At 42.0% G+C, this 21633-nt stretch overlaps 1 protein-coding gene across 1 annotated transcript; it reads left to right on the top strand.

Moving 5' to 3' along the window:
- Window positions 1–166: 166 nt before the first annotated feature.
- Window positions 167–20808, top strand: ARF3 (ADP ribosylation factor 3). Its single transcript, XM_043966204.1, is given in 8 exon segments — window positions 167–351; window positions 15722–15878; window positions 15881–15925; window positions 15928–15969; window positions 16777–16832; window positions 16834–16888; window positions 17077–17201; window positions 17822–20808. Coding segments are annotated over 7 exon segments (540 nt in total). The 5' UTR covers window positions 167–351; window positions 15722–15823; the 3' UTR covers window positions 17984–20808.
- The last annotated feature ends 825 nt before the right edge of the window (window positions 20809–21633 follow it).

The raw sequence follows: 21633 nt of genomic DNA, 5'->3' as shown, positions 1-21633 counted from the left end.
CCTCCCCGCCCCCGCCCCCGCCCTCGCCTCCTAGGTGCCGCAGCTGCTGCTGCTGCAGCTGCTGCCATGGTGATGAATGTCGCGAGAACTGCCCCGCGCCGCCTCGCAGTTCTCGCAAGATCTGTGGGGGGTGGGGGGAAGGGCGGAGGGACGTAGGGCCGGGGAGGGAGGGAGGACCGGGGAAGGCGGGGGCCGTCGCTCAGCGCTCGCTGCCACCGCTGCTGCTTCCGGTGCGAGGTGCAGGCAGGCGGTCGGGCTGTCGGGTGGTGGGGACGGGGGAGCAACCTCTGTGGAGTCAGCCGGGGGAGCAAGGCCGAGCGGAGGCGGCGGCGGAGCTGGCCCCCGGAGCAGGTGACAGGGCTGGGGCCGGAGTTCCCCTCAGAGAGATGGCTGGGATGGGGGGAGGGGAAGGAGAGATGGGGGGGGGGAGCTCCCCCTCCTCCAAAGCCAGAGGGGCACGAGGCCGGTACCCACCCCCGGAGAGAGAAGACCGGAGGGGGGGCTTGGAATGGGGGTGTCAGGCCCCGGCTCTCTCGTTTGAAGGACGGGGAGCTGTTGGTGGGGACGGACACGGACACAGGCTTGCTCCCCTCCTGTCATTTCGCGGAGGCTGGGATCCGGCAGTGCTCGCTCCCCCCCCCTTCTCCCTCCCCCCCCATGGGCTTGGGGAGCGGGGGGAGGGGTGGAGGGGGGGGACCAGAAAGGAAGCTCTGTCCTGGGAAGGGGGCTGCAGGGTGGTGGGGGGAGTGCCTCTGCCCTCCCCCCTGGGCTGGGTGTCACCCCACCCTGCTGAGGCTGGGGCAGGTGGGGGGCGGGGATCGGGGCCAGCGAGTAGGTTCTCTTGGGCTCCTTGGGAACACTTGTGGGGGAGAGGGCAGCTGGAGGTGTGTGTTGGGGGAGGAGGAGGAAGAGGAGAAGGGAGGAGGTTCTCCTGCTCGCCGGAGGGAGGGAGGGACTCCCTCCCCCAGGCTAAGCGGGGGCGGCCTTCGCTGGAGCCGGAAGGGGGGAGCATCTTAGAGCTGGCCCCGGGCTGGCATCTTCCAATCCCATTCCTTTCCTTTGGAAGGACCAGTATTCCTGAAACAGAAAATGGTGCCTTCGCTTAATAAGCCAACCTTTTCGGGGAGGGGGAGGGGAGGAAGTTCCCTTTTAAAATGGGCCATTTGATTAGGAAAGTATGCAGCTCTGGGTTGGGAATGAGCCTCACTCCCCAAGTATCCTGGGCGATGTTGCTTCACGCACCTGCCTTTCTCCTTTCCACTGGACAGGGTAGAGGGTTCGAGATGAAGGGGTGGTATGTGGTTGAATGGAAAGAAACCGTGAGGTAATCCCAGTGAGGGCGAAGTGTAACCGAAAACCTGTCCCTGGCTTCTGTTGGATTTGATTCCCCCAGGTCTGTGTGGCATGAAAGTTTTATTGGGAGGTAATCTGCTACTGGGTCTGATTGCTCGGGGACAGTGCAACAAGACAGGACACTGGCCACCTTGTAAAGTTCCCTCTCGTCCTCACCAAGGGGTTCGGGACAGGTGCTTTGTATCCATCTTGTCTTATGTCTATTTCTTGGACTAGCCTGGTCATTGAGAGTAAAAACAGTTGGATACAAAGGTGGACCATTTAGATCTTTCCAAGAGCTAAATCGAATCCCATGCCATCTGGGTCTCCACCAGAGAGTCTCCACCAGAGAAGGATCACTTAACACATTTCCCCACCCCCTCTCTGAAGTACACTCATTGCCTGCTATTGTTTACTTATTCTTGTGTGTATGTGTCCTGTCACCATGAGATTATAAGATCAATCTTTGCCCTTAAAGACTTTACAGTTTTATCTCTTTTTTTCTTCCCCACCCCCATCCTACAGTGACCAGCAAAATCTTATGGGCACAAAGTAGGAATTCCGTTTATATTAATTGAATAATGAGTAAATAATCAGAGCTTTGACATCTACAGTCAAAGATGTCTTGATGCTTGATAAAGAAGTGATTTGTCTAATTTACCTAACTCTTCTGAGTTTCTGGGAGGTAGCCGAGTAGTGGTACCAGGACCTCGATCTAAAATCTTTGAATTTGGCCATTAGGCATGCTTTATGCATTGTGGTTTGTGTGTGTGTTTTATAGAGGTTTAGGTCTTTGGGGGTCCCTTCTAGCTCTAAATCTTTCAGGGATCATTTGTTTATGAGTGAGAAAACTGAGGCATAGTAGCCAGGACCAAATATTTCTCTCTTGGGATTTTGTCATAATTTGCAGTTTTCTTTTCCTTTGGATTCAACCACTCTTACAATTATATTAGTAATAATAGCTGATGTTTCTATGATATTTAAGAATTTACAAAGCATATTCTTCACAGCCACTCCATGAGGAAACTAGTTTAAGTATTATCGCCATTTCACAAATGAGGAAACTAAGGCTCAAAGATGTTAAATAATTTGCCAAGTGTCACCGTTTATATGTGGCAGAATTGGGACTCAAACTCAGATCTATTGACTACAAATCCATTGTTTCCTATATTGCTCTTTCGATCTTAAGATGGTATCACTGGGTTCTTGCAGAGTCTGGGAGAGCCATTGCCCAAAATCTGGGGTAATAGTGCATCAGCAGCTTAACATGACTCTAATGAACAAGTTGCAACAATCATGGTGAAAAGAAAAAAGGATGGAAATTATTTTTAAAGTGTCGTCTATGGAGTATGTGCCTCAGATATTCTTTTCTTAGTGAAAGGATCACAAGAAGAAGTGGTTTCAATGTAGGAATTTAAGTTATGAGAGGGGATTTAAATTGAGATGGATTAAAGTTAGGAGAAACTCAATAATGAAGTGATCAGAAAATATAAAATTGCTTTTCCTGATGATTTTTAGTTAGAATTGAGGGGGTGGCTAGGTGGCGCAGTGAATAAAGCACCGGCCCTGGATTCAGGAGTACCTGAGTTCAAATCCAGCCTCAGACACTTGACACTTACTAGCTGTGAGACCCTGGGCAAGTCACTTAACCCCCATTGCCCCGAAAAAAAACCCACAACAACAAAAACAGAATTGAGGTGTATTTGATTAGATCTATGGTGATTTAACCAGACGAAAATCGCCTTTTTTACTCCTTATTCCTGGTATTTTTATCCATGTGAAATTTTATTAAAATGAAAATACATGGTAGCCTTGAAATGAAAATGTTAAAAAGGACAATATACAGCCTGAAATGTATGTGAAAAAATGAAGAAAAGAGTGTTTAGGGGGCAGCTCGGCCCTGGAGTCAGGAGTACCTGAGTTCAAATCCGGCCTCAGACACTTAACACTTACTAGCTGTGTGACTCTGGGCAAGTCACTTAACCCCAATTGCCTCACAAAAAAAAAAAAAAAAGGAAAAAAAAAAAGAAAAGAGTGTTTATTTTCAGGACCTTATATTTATTAAATTTAATGTTTTAGCACTATATTTTGATGTTGTCCTCAATGATGATGATGATGGTGATAGCTTGCATTTACATAGTGCCTACTATGTTCCAGGCACTGTGCTAAGTGCTTTAAAATTTCATTTGATCCTCACAACAACCCTGAGAGGTAGGTGCTATTATTATCCCCATTTTACATTTACAGAAACTGAGGCAGACAGGTTAAATGACTTGCCCATGGTCACAAAGCTAGTGCATGAGGCTAGATTTTAATCTAGGTCTTCTTCATTGCAGATACTGCTGGAGCCTGTCCAATGCACCATCTAACTGCTTTCAAGCTAGGAAGACCTGAGTTCAAGTCTTGCCTCTAACATCCTGACATTTGGAACTCTGAGCTTATAGTCTATCCTAATGTAGTCCATTAGACAGATGTTTGCTCTAGCCTAAGGCCTAAGGCCATACATTGCAGAGAAGGTGTCAACCCATATTGTTAAAGGGTCTTTCCTCACCAGGGAATCCCTATACCAATAAATTCACAAATCCATTTCCTGTCATTTCGTGAGGTAGCTGCAATAGGAAAGGAAAGAACAAAATGTGGAGCTCATGGAAATGGACTTGGTACTCTGAAATAATGGAATGGCTCATTCAGAGAAAGGGCTAGTTTTAGAAATGGGGCTAGATGATAAGTGGATTCAAACAAATTGAAAGACCAGACCTAAACAATAGTGATTAATAAATCAGTGTCTTTATAGGTACAGGTATATGGTGTCTTAGGGACCTTTCTTCTCCTCCTCCTCCTCCTCCTCCTCCTTCTCCTCCTCCTTCTCCTCCTCCTCCCTCCTTCAGCAACAGGGGTTAAGTGACTTGCTCAGGGTCACACAGCTAGTAGGTGTCTGAGGCCAGATTTGAACTCAGGTCTTCCTGAATCCAGGGCTGGTGCTTTATCCACTGGGCCACCCAGCTGACCCCCAAGGGACATCTTTTATGATCAATATTTTTATCAGTGAATCAGATGAAGGGATAGATGGTATGCTTATCAAATTTAGAGATCACACAAAGCTGAGATGTACATCTAACAGAATCAGGATTTCAGAAGATCTCAGTAAGCTAAGAACAATGGACTAAATCTAGTAAATGAAATTTAATAGAGATAAAACTAATGTCCCCTGTTGGATTTTAAAAACTAACTGTAAACTTCCTGGTGGAGGAGGCATGGTTAGATAATAATCTATGTTAATATGGGGGTGGGGATTCAGCCTTCAAGCTAAGTACAAATTAGCATTATAGTGTGGTAGTCAAGAAAAAAAGATTTGATTGCAAGGCATTGTATATGCTATAGGATACAAAGATAGAAATGAAAACTCATTCCCTCAAAAAGCTTATGTCCTAGGAGGGAGAAACAGCATTGTTTGAAAAACAGTAAAGGCCTCCTTTGTCAGATTGAACCCGAGTTGTGATTTGAAGGAAACTAGGGATTTTTAGAGGCAGAGGTTTAGAGAGCATGATAGGGATGGGAAACAGTGATCTTAGGCCGTTTTGTTTTGTTTTTTAATTTTTTTTGGTGAGGCAGTTGGGGTTAAGTGACTTGCCCAGGGTCACACAGCTAGTAAGTGTCAAGTGTCTGAGGCCGGATTTGAACTCAGGTACGCCTGAATCCAGGGCCGGTGCTCTATCCACTGCGCCACCTAGCTGCCCCATGGCTGTTTTAATAGAAGCATATTCTGGAATTGAGAGAGATTTCAGCCCCATAATATTCTGCTCTAGCCAGAACACCTCTAGAGATTTGTATCTAGTTTTGGATGCTACTTTTGAGCAAGAAGACTGACAAACTAAACCATGTCTTAAAACATGGATACGGTTGCCAAAGATAGAAGACTAGAAATCATGTTCTACCAGGGCCAGTTGAAGCCAATCAAAATATTTTTTTTAGCTTGTAGAGCATATTAGCTAGGGAACATGTTAGCTGTTTTCAGTTATTTGAAGAACTTTCATGTGGAAGAGGAAGAGTAAACTATGAGTAAATATGGACCCAAAGGATAGAACTAGATAGTGGAAGTTGGAGAGGCAGATTTCAGTATCATATCATGTGAAACTTTCCAACAATAAGAGTTCTCTAAAAGTAGAATGAACTGCTTTTGAAGATAATTCTCTACCAGTAGAGGTCCTAGATCACAGAATTTTAAACTGGAAGGGAACTTAAACATCATCTAACCTAACATTTTTTAAGATAAGGAAACTGAAACACAAAGAATGACTTGTCACACAACGTATTAAGAGCAGAAACAGGCTTCTAACCCAGTTCTTCTGATTTTAGATCTGTTGCTCTTTCTACTACCCCCAGACTGCCTTTCCACTACAGAGAGGATTCCTGTTGAGGCAGAGGTTAGACTAGATGATCTCTGAAATCCTGTGAAGAGCTAATGTAATGCTGTGCTTAACACAAAAGAACTATCAAATTACCTTCCCATATTATTTGTTATCGCTCAGTTCCTTGTCTCATTTTTTTTTTTTAGGTTTCAGTATGTACAGGTTATTGATGTATTGGGCCATTGTTTTTATCCAGTTGTTCTATAAATGTGCATATTTATGTAACCTTTAGATTATAAACTTCATGGGGATGTAAATGATTGTATTTATGTAATTCTCTTTATATGATTCCAACATAGTATTCATTTCAAATGGATTCATAAAGGCTTTTCTGAGGACTATAAGAAATCTGAAGAGAGTCCTCAAAAAAAGGAAAAACATAAAGGACTGGGTATGTAGCATGGGAAAGAAATGGCTGGGGAGTTAGAGGAGGATTTCCATCAAAGGTGATGATATAAAAGATTCTAAACAAGCCCATCCCCTCCCCCTGAAAAACACTCCAGAAGTGATAATGAGCACCAGATAAAACAGTGGATTCAACAACACCAAAGAAAAGTAGCAGCGAATTTCTCCATCCTTCTGGGATTCAGACAGGAGACTGCCAGGAACCTGCAGACAGCCTAGTCAGAGGGCCTGCTAGATAAAAGAACCTGAAACCAGTGCAATCTCTGGTTTTCATTTTTTAAAATTTGCCCAGGATTATTAGAATTAGAGGGCAAAGTGAAAATAGAAAGAATCCCCAAATTCAACATGCATAGAAATATCATAATCCAAGTCCAGAGCTTTCAGGGCAACAGAAAAATAATACAAGTAGCTAAAAAGAAAAGAATCGAATACCAAAGAACTATAGTTGGTGTCATACAAGATTATGGACCAGTTACTTAAAGAAAAGGAAAGCTTGGAATCTAGTATACCAAAAGGCAGAAGGAGAAGGCATATAACCAAGAATAATTTATTCTCAAAAACTAAGTATAGTCCTAGAGGGGGAAAAATGGACCTTTGATAGAAGACTTTGCCTGATAGGAAACCTAGAACTGGGTAGAATTATTAAATTTGAAGACAGAAGAAATTTGGCAAGGTAAATATATTTGAAAAATTAAATGAGTTTAAAGGATGATCTATTGCTTTTTTCCTCAATAGTGGGAGAGGAAGCCTTTGTCCCTTCAGAATCTCTATTTTCAGAAGTTAAAGGATAAGCAAAAAAAAAAAAAAGAGAGAGAGAAAGAACTCAAGAAATGGGAATGGTTTTGTGCTATTGCTTGTTTTTAAAAGGGCGAATATACTAGTTAAGATATGAAGAAGGGGAGAAATTATTTCTCATAACTGGGATGCATCAAAAGTATATGTAGGGGACGGCTAGGTGGCACAGTGGATAAAGCACTGGCCCTGGATTCAGGAGTACCTGAGTTCAAATCCGGCCTCAGACATTTGACACTTACTAGCTGTGTGACCCTGGGCAAGTCACTTAACCCCCATGGCCCTGCAAAAAAAAAAAAAGTATATGTAAACATGAGGATAGAAAGAATAGACATCTCATGGATCTCTTATATTAACCAAGTAAAGGAAGGTAGATGGTATGTGCACGTTTTTGTGCATACACAGTTTACTGTGGAAGTCCATTAAAATGAACAGAGAAATAGATAGGAACAGGGAATGGAAACACTTGGGAGGGAATAGTCACAGACAAAGCAAATTTCTTTTTTTAACTTAATATTTTTTTCAATTATATATAGAGATAGTTTTCAACATTCATTTTTATAAGATTGAGTTCCAATTTTTTCTCCCCCTTTTCCTCCTCTTTCCACTCCCCAAGACAGCAAGCAATCTGATTTGGGTTATATATGTACAATCACATTAAACATATTTCTACATTAGTCATTTTGTGAAAGAAGAATCAAAACAAATGGGAAAAAACACAAGAAAGAAAAAAAACACAAAAAAGTGAAAGTAGTACGCTTTGATCTTCATTCAGACTCCATAGTTCTTTCTCTGGATGTGGATATTATTTTCTGTCATGAGTCTTTTGGAATTGTCTTATTGTGAAGACTTCAGTATACCATAGTTGATCATCACACAGTGTTGCTGTTACTGTGTACAGTGTTCTGGTTCTACTCACTTTACCCTGCATCAGTTCATGTAAGTCTTTCTAGGTACAAATTTCAGCTACATAGACTGAGTATATAACAGGATTAAAAGGATAGAGAGGATAAGAACCAGTGATCTGGATCTGGACTACGATCAGAGTCTCCAATTGTAAGTTACTAATTTTTATCATGTTATCTTCATTTTTTTTCACTTTTGAGGAAGATTTTTGGGAAGAGAGGAAAGAATAATAGAATGTAGTGGAGGAAAAATACACCTAATAATTGTACTTGTAAATGGAATGAACTCATCTATAAAACAAAGGAGGGTAATGAATAGATTAGGAAGTAGGATCCAAAATGTTGTTTTTACAAGAAAGACACTTGAAAAATAAAGATACACGTACGGTTAAAACGAGGGGCTAAAGTATGCTGTATACACTTATACTTCAGATGAATCCAGGAAAAAAGAGGCAACAATTTTGATTTCAGACAAGGGAACAATAAAAATAGATATAGTCAAAATGGATAAAATCGGGAAAGCTACATTGTGCTTATAGACATATGTCTTGAAACAATACTAAATACATATATAGAGAGACAGACATTACTATATGTGAATATATTTATATTTAAAACATATGTGTGTGTCTACCAAAAAGTAAGCTACCATTTAGTTTCCCTTTTTGCCAAGGAAAAATAACAAAAGCTTCTAATAACTTTTGGGATGCATCTAAAACAGTAATTAGGGGGCAAAGCATAGGTATGTATATATATGTGTGTGAATGGGATGTATGTGCCAATACTTGCAATAATGAAAGAAAGAAGAGCAGTGAATTGGGTATGTAACTAAAAAATAATAACTAGAAGATAAATTAAAAACCAAATAAACACAAAAATAGATATAATAACAGAAATCAAAGAAGAAATAAACCAAAAAATGGAATTGATTAATAAAAATAGGAGTTTTTTGAAAAAGACAAGTGAATCTACAAATCATTAGCTAATTCAGTTTTTTAGAATTGAGGAAAAACAAATTACCAAAGTAAACAATGAAAAAAAATTTATAAACGTAGAGGAAATTGTTAGAAACTATTTTGCACCAATTATATTCCATCAAAACATAAGTGAAATCACTATATATAAAAGGTAAAATATTGGATTAACAGAACAAAAAAATGCAGAATTTAAATAATCCAGTTAGAAAATAACTGAACAAATTACAAATACAGAGAAAAAATGTCCAGGTTTAAATGTATTTAAAAGTAAATTCTATCAACATTCAAAGAACATATGACATAAATGGTTTGCAGAAAGACCTGGCTTTGGGAAGCAATAACATTTTTGTTAATCTATGAAGGTTTGTTATAGATATCTGTAGAGTCTTTACTTAACATATAGAAATACTATGAAAAATTCCTTAGATTTTCAGAACTGCCATATCATGATCAAATTAGAAAAAGATGTGAGGCAGCTTTTGTTGTACTTAGACTCTATTACTAGCAGGAGTCTAGCCCAAATATTTCTGTATTAGCCATTGCGTTTATTATTAGCCTTATGCTTCTAGAACTTTAGTATAATTTTCATCTATAACTCAATGTAGCAGAAATAATTTTTACTGCATGTCAAGTTCAGAAAAATGGTAAAAAAAAAAATCAAGCTTTCTATGGTATGATCTTAGCTTCACTAAAGCATTTTGATACTATCAGTAGAATGGGGGTGGTGTGTAGCTATTTTATAAGTTTGGCTAGCCAGAGTTCTTTAGAAAACTCCATAGTAATTGGGTCATGTCAAAATTGATGATTCTGTGTGAATCAAGTAGGGTTGAACATTATTCAGGCCATAAGCCTAAAAGGTACTTTCAGAAAATATCTCTTATACACTGGGAAACTTCCTATAAAACAACATTTGGAAGCCTTGAAGCACTGATCTAGGAGCAACACACACACACACACACTCTGATGGCAATATCAAATAAGACATTTGAAGATTGTGGATTGAATTGCCTTTCAGAATTGGTGCAAACTGTCAGTTGAAGAAACCTTGCATAACAGCTAGTACAAGGAAACTAAATACAGGGAATCTAACATTACCCTTGAATGTTACTAATTTATTCATTTCCTGGTGCCTAAGAAAGCAATGTACACAGTGACTCCAACATAAACAAATTCTCTGAAATTTAAGTTTTTTTCAACAGTGTTAACCTGGTCACAGGCGATTATGAGGAAGTTCTAGTTGCTTCATTGCTTGCATCAGTGCTCCTAAGGAGAATGAAGCAGTGGTTCTATCTTTGTCACTTTGAATTACGGATCTACCACTTGTACCTCAGTCAAATGCATCTATCACTGGACGGGAACAGTCTGGAGCAGATGAATGCAACCAAGCAGAATGTACCTCACTTAGAGAGGAGGAATGGATGAATTACATACCACTGCAATGCATTGAAGAGGACATCTATATCCAGTAACATATTCTTATTTCTTCTATTGTGATTTTTACTTCTAGTAAAGGAAAAGTCTGAAAATAAATTGTAATATTAGAATACATCCTCTTCATTAATAGACATATTGCACTTGCTTTTTGTTGTCTTTATTCATACATCTGTTTTAGTTACTGAGTCATCATGTAAACTTTCTTTTCAACGCTACAGCTCATATGTGGCAAAAGAGAGTAACAGCAGGCTATTCAGTGTATAGGAATAGATCCTTGCTCCTTTGATTTCTGATAGTTTCTAGGCATGCTTGGTGAAAAGCAGTAATTTTAGCGAATTCTGATTCCAGGGCAACCCACAATAGAAAACCATAGCAAGAAGGCCAGGATGTATTTTAGGAAAGTTCATGTGCGATAAGACCAATTGAACATCAATCAACAGACGTTTATTAAGTGTCAGGTGCTGTGTCATGCACTGAAATGCAAATACAAAAGCAATCCAACTCTAGCTCTTACACTGGAAGGTCTATGAGATTTGGTATGGTCTGTCTTCTATAACAATGAGATACAGTAGAAGTATTGGATTAGTAGTCAAAAAGCCTGGATCTTAATTCCAATTTTGTCATAAGCAAGTCCTTTAATGTCTAAGTCTCAGTGTGATCATCTACAAAATAAAGATAATACATTCCCATAGGGTTATTACAAGAAAACCCTTTATAAGGCACTACATAGATGAGAATTATTATGAAGCTAACACCTGGATCTACCCTAGATGGCACAACTGACTAGTTGAGAAATGTCATCAAATATGAATCACCTATTAGGACATGGCCAATAAACCAGTGTAGTGTTCATGTCAACACAGTTTCCCTGAGAAGAGTATACTAGGGCAGGGTAAATGCTGATGCAAAAATGAGACAACTGTAAATTGCTAGAGCATAAGAAATGTAAAGGGCAGACTCAAGACTAGTTTCATTTGGTAAATCAACAAATCCTGAGTGTCCATTAAGGGAGAAAAAACAAAAGTATAAGACATAGCACCACTTCCAAGATGCTAATGATTTGTAGGGACAAGAAATAAACATGTGGAAATATAACTAATGATACTTTAGCATTTCAAAAGACCTATAATTTTATCACTCCTACCAGCAAGGGAGATTGCAATGCCCTTGTGCATAATAGATAGTTTATTGAGTTTCTGGGAATAAAAAAATTCATATTCATAACCTGAAGGCCATTTTTGGGTCACACATAATAGTCCTGAGCCTCTATGCAAAGTTTTTCCAGTCTAGTTGTATCTGCTTTGCTAGAATACCACTTATTTAAAATCAAAATCTGTTATTAAATTTTTGTGTGGAAGAGATAAAATATGTGAAACAGGTAACAATGCAATAAATGGTGCCAAATGAGATATTTGTTGTTGTTCAGTCATTTCAGACCCCTCATCACCCCATTTGGGGTTTTCTTGGCAGAGATACTGGAGTGGTGTCTCCAGCTCATTTTACAGATGAAGAACTGAGGCAAAGAGTGTTAAGTGACTTGCCCAGGGTCATGCAGCAAGTAAGTGTTTGAGGCCTGATTTGAACACAAGATGAGTCTTCCTGACTTCAGGCCCAGTACTATTTGCAGCAACACATAGCTGCTCAATAAGTTATAGATAAGTGCAAAGTGACATATGACTTTAGAATGGTGGATAACCATATTAGACATACCATTTGTCATTTACCAGTGAGAAATAGTGTTTTTGTTTTAAAGCTTTGAGACATTATTTCAGGAGACAGTCATAACCAAGTCTTTATGTGCTCAGTGTAGAAAGCATGTTGGTCTTACACAAGTTATTTCCAGTTACTGCTGCTACATAGCAATCCTTGTTAGCTACGTTATCTTCAAACATGGATGACAAGATAAATGTAGGTTATGTGATCTTGACAGAGCTTTATTAATTTTAGCCATTTGCAAAGTATCCAACCAGAAGGAATAAAGGATATGATATGTTCAGAAGAAGAGTTATGGGACATGGTGAGTCACTTTCTCTGCATTGAGGCACAGCAATTGAAAATAGACTTGAATTGTATTAGAAAGGCTTGAGGGGGCAGCTAGGTGGTGCAGTGGATAGACACTTACTAGCTGTGTGACCCTGGGCAAGTCACTTAACTCCAATTTGCCTCACTTAAACAAAAAAGGCAAAACAAAAGAAAGGCTTGAAATTAGGCAGAAATGACTTACTGTTTAGGGACAGATGAATGAATAAAGTTTCATTATCTCCTTTTTCTGGAGAACTTTAAGATTTAATGAGACTCTTACCTGAATCTGCAACTTGGAGAGAGGGAGAAAGCAGGATTCTACAAGAACCATGATCATAAACAGGTCACAGGACCATAGTATTTAGAGATGGGAAGTTACCAAAGGGTCATCTAGTAATCTTACAAAAGAAGAAACAAAGACCTAGAGTACTGAAGTTACTTGCTCAAGGTCACAAAGATAGTAACACTATCAAGATTCAAATCCAGGCTTTTGACTGCAAGTCCAGGACCCTTTCCAGTGCAAAATACTGACACTCTTGAGTAGTCAATAAGCAAACATTTATAAAGTTTTTACTGTGTGCCAAACATTCTTCTAAGAGCTAGGATACAAAGGAAAGCAACAACAGTCCCTGATTATCCCAAAGGAGTTCACATTTTAATACAGAATACAAACATGAAAACAACTGGGTACACATATAACATAAATGTGAACTCCTTCGGGACTCAGAGAGGAAGACACTTGCAGTTGAGTGACTGGGAGGTCAAGAAAGACCTGGAGAAGGTGAAAATTGAGCTGAGTCTTGAAGGAAGTCAGTGAAACTAAGGGGAGGAGTGAAAAGGAACAGCATTCCAGGCATAAGGACATCCAATGCATAGGTGCATAGATGGAGTGAGAACTTGAATACATAGAAATGGATTCAAAGAGCAGCAAATAGGCCAATACTGCTAGATTGTAGGGAGTAAAGTGTAAGATGGCAAAGGTATGAAGGGCCAGATTGTGAAAAGCTTTAAATGCCAAACAGAGGAGTATATATTTGATCCTGGAGGTAATAGGGAACCACTGGTCAAATTTGTGCTTTAGGAAAATCATTGTGGCAGCTAATGGGAAGGTGGATTAGAGTGGGGAGAGAAATAAAAAACAGGGAGAGCAGTTGAAAGGCTAATGCAGTAGTCCAGATAAAAGGTGATGAGGGCCTGAACTAAGATGGTGGCTCTGGGAAGGGAGAGGAGATGTTAAGAAATGTTATGATAAAAAGCAACATGATTTGGCAAGGGCTCTGGAATGTGGGATGAATGAGAATTAGAAATTGAGGAAGACACCTAGCTTTTGAACCTGGGTGACTGGGAGAATGGTGTTTTCTTCTAATAGCAAAGTTGGAAGGGTGGGAGAGTTTGAAGGGAAAGATAAGTTCTATTTTGGCTACATTGAGTTTGAGAAGCTGACAAAACATCCATTTCAAGCTGTTTTTAAAAGGCATTTGTTTATTCGTGACTAATTCAGGAGATAGGCTAGAACTGGATATATAGCTATGGGAATCATTTGCAGGGATGATAATTGAACCCATAAGACCTGATATCACCAAATGCGGTGATAGAGAGGGAAAAGTAAGGAAGGCCCAGGACAGAATATAGTGGGCATGATGTGAATGAAGATCTAGCAAAGGAGAGTGAGAAAGCATAGGAGAAAAGGCTATATAGAAGGCAACTCAGGAAAGAGCAGTATTACAAAACCTAGAGGAGAGAATATTTTCAGGAGATGACTGACAGTGTCAAATGCAGCAGGAAGGTCAAGAAGGATAAGGATTAGTGAAAAAAAAAAAACCTGTTAGATTCAGCAATTAAGAGATTCTTGGCAATTTTGGAGAGGGCAGTTTAAGTTGAATGATGAGATCAGAAGCCAAATTATTGAGGGGAGGAAGTGGAGGCACTTAGTACAGACAGCTTTCTCCAGAAGTTTAGCTATGAAGGGAAAGGGAAATAGATGATGAAAGCTAGCAGGGTTGTCAGATCAACTGAGGATTTTTTTAAGGATGGGAAAAGATCCATGGCTGTATTTGTAGGCAGAAGAGAAGGAACCAGTAGATAAATAGGATTAGAGAAAAAGTGGAAATGATAGCAGGTATAGTCTGCTGGAGAAGACTAGGAGAAATGGGATCAGACATGCATATAGAGGGAGTGTCCTTGGGAAGAAAAAGTGCCACCTCTTCATCAGGGAACAGAATGAAAAAGGAAATGGGGAAAATGTCTGATCTGAGATAAGAAGAAGGAAGGAGTATGGTAGATTTTAGATAGTAAGGCAGTATTGGTTAGACTGTAGGGAGAAGCAAGTCATATTCCTTAGGTGCTTCGGAGAATCTAAAGATATTTTCTTTCCTTTTTCCTAATCTCTGACCTCTCTATTCCTTCCCCTATACATATCACAAGAATACAACCTAGTAAAAACAACAGATGAGATGTGGCCCTGAGTGCTATGAGTTTATGGTTCTCACTGATTGGGACCCATGGGTTTCAATCCTGTTGACTGGATAGGGCTGGGTGGCTCGTGGGCAACTTGGCTGTATCCCTATGGTTGAGCCAAACCTGGGTGTGGGCCCTCTGGGTCAGGGGCTGGGCTGAAGGGGAATCTGCCAAGAATACCACGCCTGGCTCATTAGTGAATGTCTGGGGATGCCTTTGAAGATGAAACACTCCATAAATGCTCATTGTTTCTGTTCTTTTGTATAAATTAGAACTTAAATCTCTGGAGGTTGTCCATCTTTCTCATTTACCACCCTCAAGGATTTTGCTGAGAACTAAAAAGAATAAGAAAATACAAAACTGAAGATGTTTTTGAGAAAAAACCACTCCCCAAATTCATCAAACCCCTGTTCTTTAATTTGTAAATAGGATTCTTTCCTTCCCACCTTTCAGATTTTTGCGTTTGGATGCACTTTGTCTTGACCTGTTCTTTCGCCTGCTGGGTTTGGGGTGTGTGTCTCTCATTCCCAGACTCCAAAAGAATGCCAGCATGTGGCATATGTTAATTGCTGAATAAGCTGCTGGATGATACATGCCTCCCCTAGGCATAGAGGACTGGCTGGCTCAGACAGCTCCAAACCCTCTTTTCATTACTCTTCTAAAGAGGAACTCCTGGGGCCACCCTGTGACATAAAGTAAGGAGGGAGAAAAAGGACCCTCTCTGTACTCTTCCTGGTGGTTTTCACTGCCATTCCCAACCTTTTAAGGAATGTTTCTTCCTAGACAACGCTCTCACTTTGAAACAAGCTGATAGAGGGCCAGCACAATGCCTTTGAAAAGAGGGACAGAATCTTACAGCAGAGTAACACATGAAGAGCTTACACAAATTAGGAGTGGTAAGAGATCCAGACTTGTCATTGAACTGTAATTCTGTATAATGTACTGATCGGCTGCTTTAGGTATGATTCACAATTTTTTTTTGGCCTAGGAATTGGGGCCCCTTCGTAACAGCAGGGCCCAAGCCCATACACAAGTTGCTACCTTCCTTCACTTAGCTCCCCTTCACCTGTTCAGAACAGCATCTGTGACCATGGGGAACATCTTTGGAAACCTGCTGAAAAGCCTGATGTGGAAAAAGGAGATGCGCATCTGATGGTGGGGTTGGATGCTGCTGGGAAGACTACCATCTTATACAGCTGAAGTTGGGGGAGATTGTTACCACCATTCCTACCATAGGTATGAGCCATGGACTAGGCTTCTGCACACTGGCTTTTCACTCTTTTGGCTTAAGGGGCAGGAAGGGTGTCCCTTTTTCCATACACATGCCCAACAAGTCTGTAAAGCATGGGGTGCAAGGCAGTTTCCCAGCAGGTGTTAGGTGCCATTCTGTTCATTCCCTACTTTTCATGCTCCCCCATGTAAGAACTTCCTCTGGCTGGCACAGAGTAGCCACCCTCAGGCACTGGGGTTGGTTTGCTCTTTGTCTTGTTTGGAAATCAGGTGAAGGACTTTGATGTTCCTGCCAGGGGCTTGGCGTAGCTTAGAAGTAGAATCTTTGTGGCCCCAGCCCTGGTTATAAAGCTAGCAGTGGGAGGGAAACTGTTGTTAAACTGGATGGTGGTAGAGAAGGAACCATTCATCAGCTGCTTTGGGTTTTGAGATTCCTAAATTTCATCCTACATTCAAGGCATGCCTCTTTCCCCACTTGCTTCCGAGCCAATTCCATCTCTTAGCCAAGGCAGCTAACTTGTAGGGTCTGATTCTAGTTCATCTTTTCCCTATGTTAAGAATAAATAAAGGTCTTGAGCTAGAGGCTGGACAGTTAGCTTGAGTCACATCAGATAGTTGTGAGTAGAATGATTGATTGCCCTCCCTGTCCCCTCACTCTTCTGGACCCTTCCTTGGCTTTTTTTTCTCCTAGGACCCCCTGGGTATCAGGAACCCAGGAAACACCAATTCTCACTGGGGTCATGACCAAAGCATGGGGGAGGATTAAGCCCATTGGAGCACCATTCCTAGTTATACCTGTCTGGTTCTCCACAGGTTTCAATGTGGAAACTGTTGAATACAAGAACATCAGCTTCACAGTTTGGGACGTAGGGTGGCCAGGACAAGATTCGGCCCCTCTGGAGACACTACTTCCAGAACACCCAAGGTATGGGGGACTGGATTGAGAGTGAGACTGAAGTGTTTGGGCTCATACATACAAAAACTACCCATCTGTGGACAAAGGCTTCCGAGAGTAATGGCAACTAGCTTCATATAAGGGGGAGGAATGACATTTTTCAGAGGGAAGAAAATGAGGGATCGAAAAGAAAAGATGGCCATTTCTCCACCTCCTAGGTATGATATTTGTGGTCGACAGCAATGATCGGGAAAGAGTAAATGAGGCAAGAGAGGAGCTGATGAGGATGCTAGCTGAAGATGAGCTCCGAGATGCTGTGCTACTTGTCTTTGCAAACAAACAGGTGGGGATATATGCTACCATTTGCCACCACCCACCCCAGCATAAGTGGTATAGAGCCTAGAGACAACCCATTCTTAGCAACCCTTGTGAAGTGTTCCTACTTCCAGAGTATGGGAGATGGGAGCAGCCACATTCTTTGGCCTCCCTGTTCCCTACCTCAATCTTATTTAACAGATTTTGAGGCTCCAAGTAGCTGAGGCTCTAGGGATTTTCATGGTATAGATGAATTACTTCAAATTTCTCTTTTCATTGTTTACTTTATCAGACTTATCCTCCTAGAGTCAGGGAGGTCCTTGATACCTCAGTCCTCTCATGCTTTTTCACCTATTCTGTAGGGTTTGTATGATCTTCCAAATAACTCTACCCAGGCCTGGATGCCTACTTTGACCAATGTCTTTTCTTATTACTAAGAATGTCTCAATGATGTGAGTCTGAATTGCCTTGACTTCTGCCTTTAGGTTGTCTCTGTCCAAGACAATTTTTAAAATATGTTCCTTTTATGGGCATCTCCAGAATATTAGAGGGAGAAATGGTATCCAAGGTGCCTTTTGTGGCCAAGAACTCAACAAAATGCCCCTAGAGTTCCTGATCCCTTTTTTCCTATCTTTCTCTGTCCACCAGGATCTGCCTAATGCCATGAATGCAGCCGAGATAACGGATAAACTGGGCCTGCACTCTCTGCGTCACCGTAATTGGTACATCCAGGCCACCTGTGCCACCAGTGGGGATGGGCTGTATGAAGGCCTGGACTGGTTGGCCAACCAGCTCAAGAACAAGAAGTGAGCGCCAGCCAATGCCCACCCCCCACCTCCCTCCCAACATGCACCCACTCTCCACCCCATTGTAAGTGTGGTGAGGACCCCAGTACCATGTCCACATGTCTAGCAAGAGCCTTGCCCACTCCCCCTGACAGCTGACATGATCAGTCCTTGTTTCTCAATTGCTGTCTTGATGATGATTTGCTCTGAATTATTGGATCTAAAACCAAAACAAAATAGAGTGTTATGGTTTCATGGAGTGCCCCCATATTTTCACCACTCCCCCAGAGTTCTTATGGGGAGAGGCTTCTCTGCTTTGCTTGATTTGGCTCTGATTGTTGTGCTCTTGCAACTGAGTCCCTTCCCTGTCTCCACAAGCCACTCCCTTACTCCTTTGTCCCTCCCTTCTGCTTCTACATGGAATTTGCAACGGGCTTCTGTGTGTAATGTGTGTGTATGTGTGTGGTGTGTGTGTGTATGTGTGTGTGCGTGTATATACATGTATAGAGAAATATATAAGAGGGGGGCTAGGAAGATGGACAGAGTTGGGGCAGGCACAGTTCAGGGCATAAGACTCCCTCACCTGTCCCTCTCACCTCACCAAGGAGGAAGAAGGGAAAAGGTTTTGCTCTGGGTTGGGCTCGGTTACCCCAGGGAGTCTCTGTTGTCAGTCAGTTCTGGACCTCTTTCTTCCAGTCTTCTGGCTGGTGAGTCTCTCACTGGTTTCCCTGAATGTGTGGCTTTCTTCTACTGTTAGCCTTGGAGAGGATGTCTCACCTTTCAATTCTAGACTCTCCCACTAAGATTAGGGGTGGCTAAGGATAAGGACTGAGTTGGGGAATGAGGGAGGTAGAGAAAGCCTTGCTTTCCATTTTCATCTTTCTGACTGTTGGCAGGTGAAGATGCATATTGGATAAGTGACTTCTAAGATGCCATACTCCTGCCTTGACCCCCTATTTCCATATAATCCCTCCCCATCTCCATCAGTCCTGCTGCTGGTCTCTCCAAGTCCAGCTGATTTGCCTAGTGGAGAGAGAGTGTGAAATGGGTTGCCTCTACCTCCATCCTCTTCTTCTCTATCTCTTCCCTCTTCTTCGTGGCTTCTCCAACCCAGAGACAACTGAAAGATGGGAAGACATTCTTCTTATTTCTGGGCACTCAGACAACCTTCCCATCTTTTATCCATTCCCAGACACCTTTGTCTCCTCAACTCCACACCCTATACTCTTAAGTTGGTCTGGATGTTGGAGTGTAGCTTAATATCTAAGATTATGGAATGTAAGTGGGAACTACTGGGAGTCAATCTGTTCCACCCACCCACCCACCCACCTTATTACATTGGGGGTCTATTTTAAGCCCTACTGCTACACTCTCTTCCAAGACTATAGGAGGTATTAAACACCTACCTGTGTTGTGAACTAGCAAGCCCTGGCCCTGTCTCTCCAAGGTTTCTGTGAAGCCTAAGGCTGCTTTTTGAGCTCCTGTGTGTGCTGGCTGCGGCCCTGGAGCTCCAAGACAGCCCCTGTAACACACCCTCCCTGTAGAAAGTTGGGGGATCCATGGGAATCTTTCTACAGCCTTCCCAGTATAGGGCCCCTCTCTGGGTAGGGTGTTTGTTTTTTGGGTTTTTGGGGTTTTTTTGTCATGCCCTGGAAAGGAGATCCTTACCTATATCTGTCTGCCAGGAATGTCCTTCCACTCCCACCTTAATCCTCAGTGCAGCAGACAAGTCAGCATGTCTTCTGTCTCCTCATCTTCCCCAGATTGAACTGTGAAGTTTCCTCGGGGGTAGCTCCTTCTTTTGCCAGTTACTTAGTGACGTAATTTATTCTGGATGTGTTGGGTGTTTGCAAGTTGTCCTGCTCTCTGGGCCTTTGTGTGTTTGTTGGTGGGGAGGGATGGGGATTTCTGGTTTGTTTTTCTCGTTTTAACAACTGTGCCCTGTCCCTGGGAAAGCATTAAGACTTCTGTCTTTTGCTTTACTTATTTGTCATTGCCTCTCTTTTGTCTCTTCTCTGTCTCTTCTGTTTCTCTTTCCTCCTTTCCTTCATCTCTATCTCTTTGCTCTTTGCACTCCTGATTTCTTTGGTTTCTTTGCACTTTATGGTGACTTTGTCTTTCTAAAATTTCCCTTATCTGTTTCCTGACCTGTCCTAGCTAGCTTTGGGTCAGGCCAAATAGGCCAAATTGAAGAACTCATCCCATTCCCCTTCCTTCTTTGAAGAAATGTTTGTGGGAGAATAGGAAAACAGCTTTCTCAGCTGAATCCCAAAGCCTCTTCCTGAAAGGGTTCTTTATAAGTAATGGCAGGTGACGGGACAGAAAAGGAGAACCCTTTGGAGGCAGGGCCTCCCTATTTAAACTCCCAAGGACATTGCTTCACACCCTATACCTTTCTGTTCTGAAGACCCTCTCCCCTCTACTACTTTGGAAGGGCTGTGAAAAGACACTGCTGATTGCCTTGGCTGCTTTTAGCCTCTGGGGAGCCTTCTTCCCTGTCCCCAGGGTGGGGCATCATCTCGGCATTCCTGTTGTCCTGGATCCTCTCTCCCAGGATTGGGCATTTCATTCAGATGAGTGCTTCTTCCCTATCCCCCCCACCCCCATGGTGGATTGAATTTTTGGTATTCTCTGGCTCCAGACCCTCCCTTCCCTGGGGACATTCCCCAGCCCCCAAGTCTATGTGTGGTGATACAGTGTTTACTGCAGTTCTGAACTGGTTTTTCTCTTTCTCCTCCTCTGGAATATAGATTGTACATGTTTAATCAAACTCACCATCTCTCTTATTGCTCAAAATGTGGGATACGCAATGACTGTGACCCTGGTTGGATATTAAACATGTTTTATGTAGCTTTGGACTGGACCATCCTCTCTTTCATACTGCGGCAAATGAGACATGACTTTGGGGTGAGGAAGGTTTCAACTCCCACCCACATCTGTTTCTTTAGTCTTCCATGAACTGAAGAATATAAGGTAGCCTTGTAAAGGGAGTGGTGGGGTAAGGGGAGTGGTGGGAAAGTTTTTAAGGAAAATGGTGTAGGGAATAGCTTCTGTCTCACTCCACCACAGTCTGGAGTAAGAGGGGTCAAGGAACAAATCAGTGCAAATTTTTACATATTTGGATGGATTTTGGCCTCCTTGTTCCTGGAAGAACTTACTACCTTAATTTAGAGGCAGTGTGGTATGGAGAGAGAGCTGGCCTCAAGCCAAGAACCCAAGCCTAGGTTTCAAGGCCTGTTTCTGACAGACTGACACTGGGACCCTGGCAAGTCACATCACCTCACCTCGAAGTGCTCTAGCAACTCTAACACTAGTAAGCTGCAGAGAAGGTGCCCAACACTTGCATTGGTAGAGGGAGTTTCCTCACCCCAGAGTTCCCTATATCAGTGATAACCACAGGTCCAGTGCCCCTTTTCTATCCTAACCATTAGCTTCACTGACATCCAGTTAACAGTTCTGGGGTGGCTCATATTGAAAGGAAAATGTGTTTTGATCTTTCCACCCTCTTAACTGGTGTATCAACAACATCCTAACCTCTCCAAATGTGTGAGCATGTACACACAAAGTAAGGAATCCTAGGAAATGGAATAGGAATCCACTTTTTATGTCATACCACCTAGGCCTGAAGAGGCCTAATTTAGCCATTCTGAACCCTGTTCTACTGAGTATTGAAAG

This window comes from Dromiciops gliroides, chromosome 5 (genome assembly GCF_019393635.1).
Source record: "Dromiciops gliroides isolate mDroGli1 chromosome 5, mDroGli1.pri, whole genome shotgun sequence".
Taxonomy (NCBI): domain Eukaryota; kingdom Metazoa; phylum Chordata; class Mammalia; order Microbiotheria; family Microbiotheriidae; genus Dromiciops; species Dromiciops gliroides.
The sequence above is the reverse complement of the archived record's forward strand: the minus strand, read 5'-3'. Positions and strand labels throughout refer to the sequence as shown.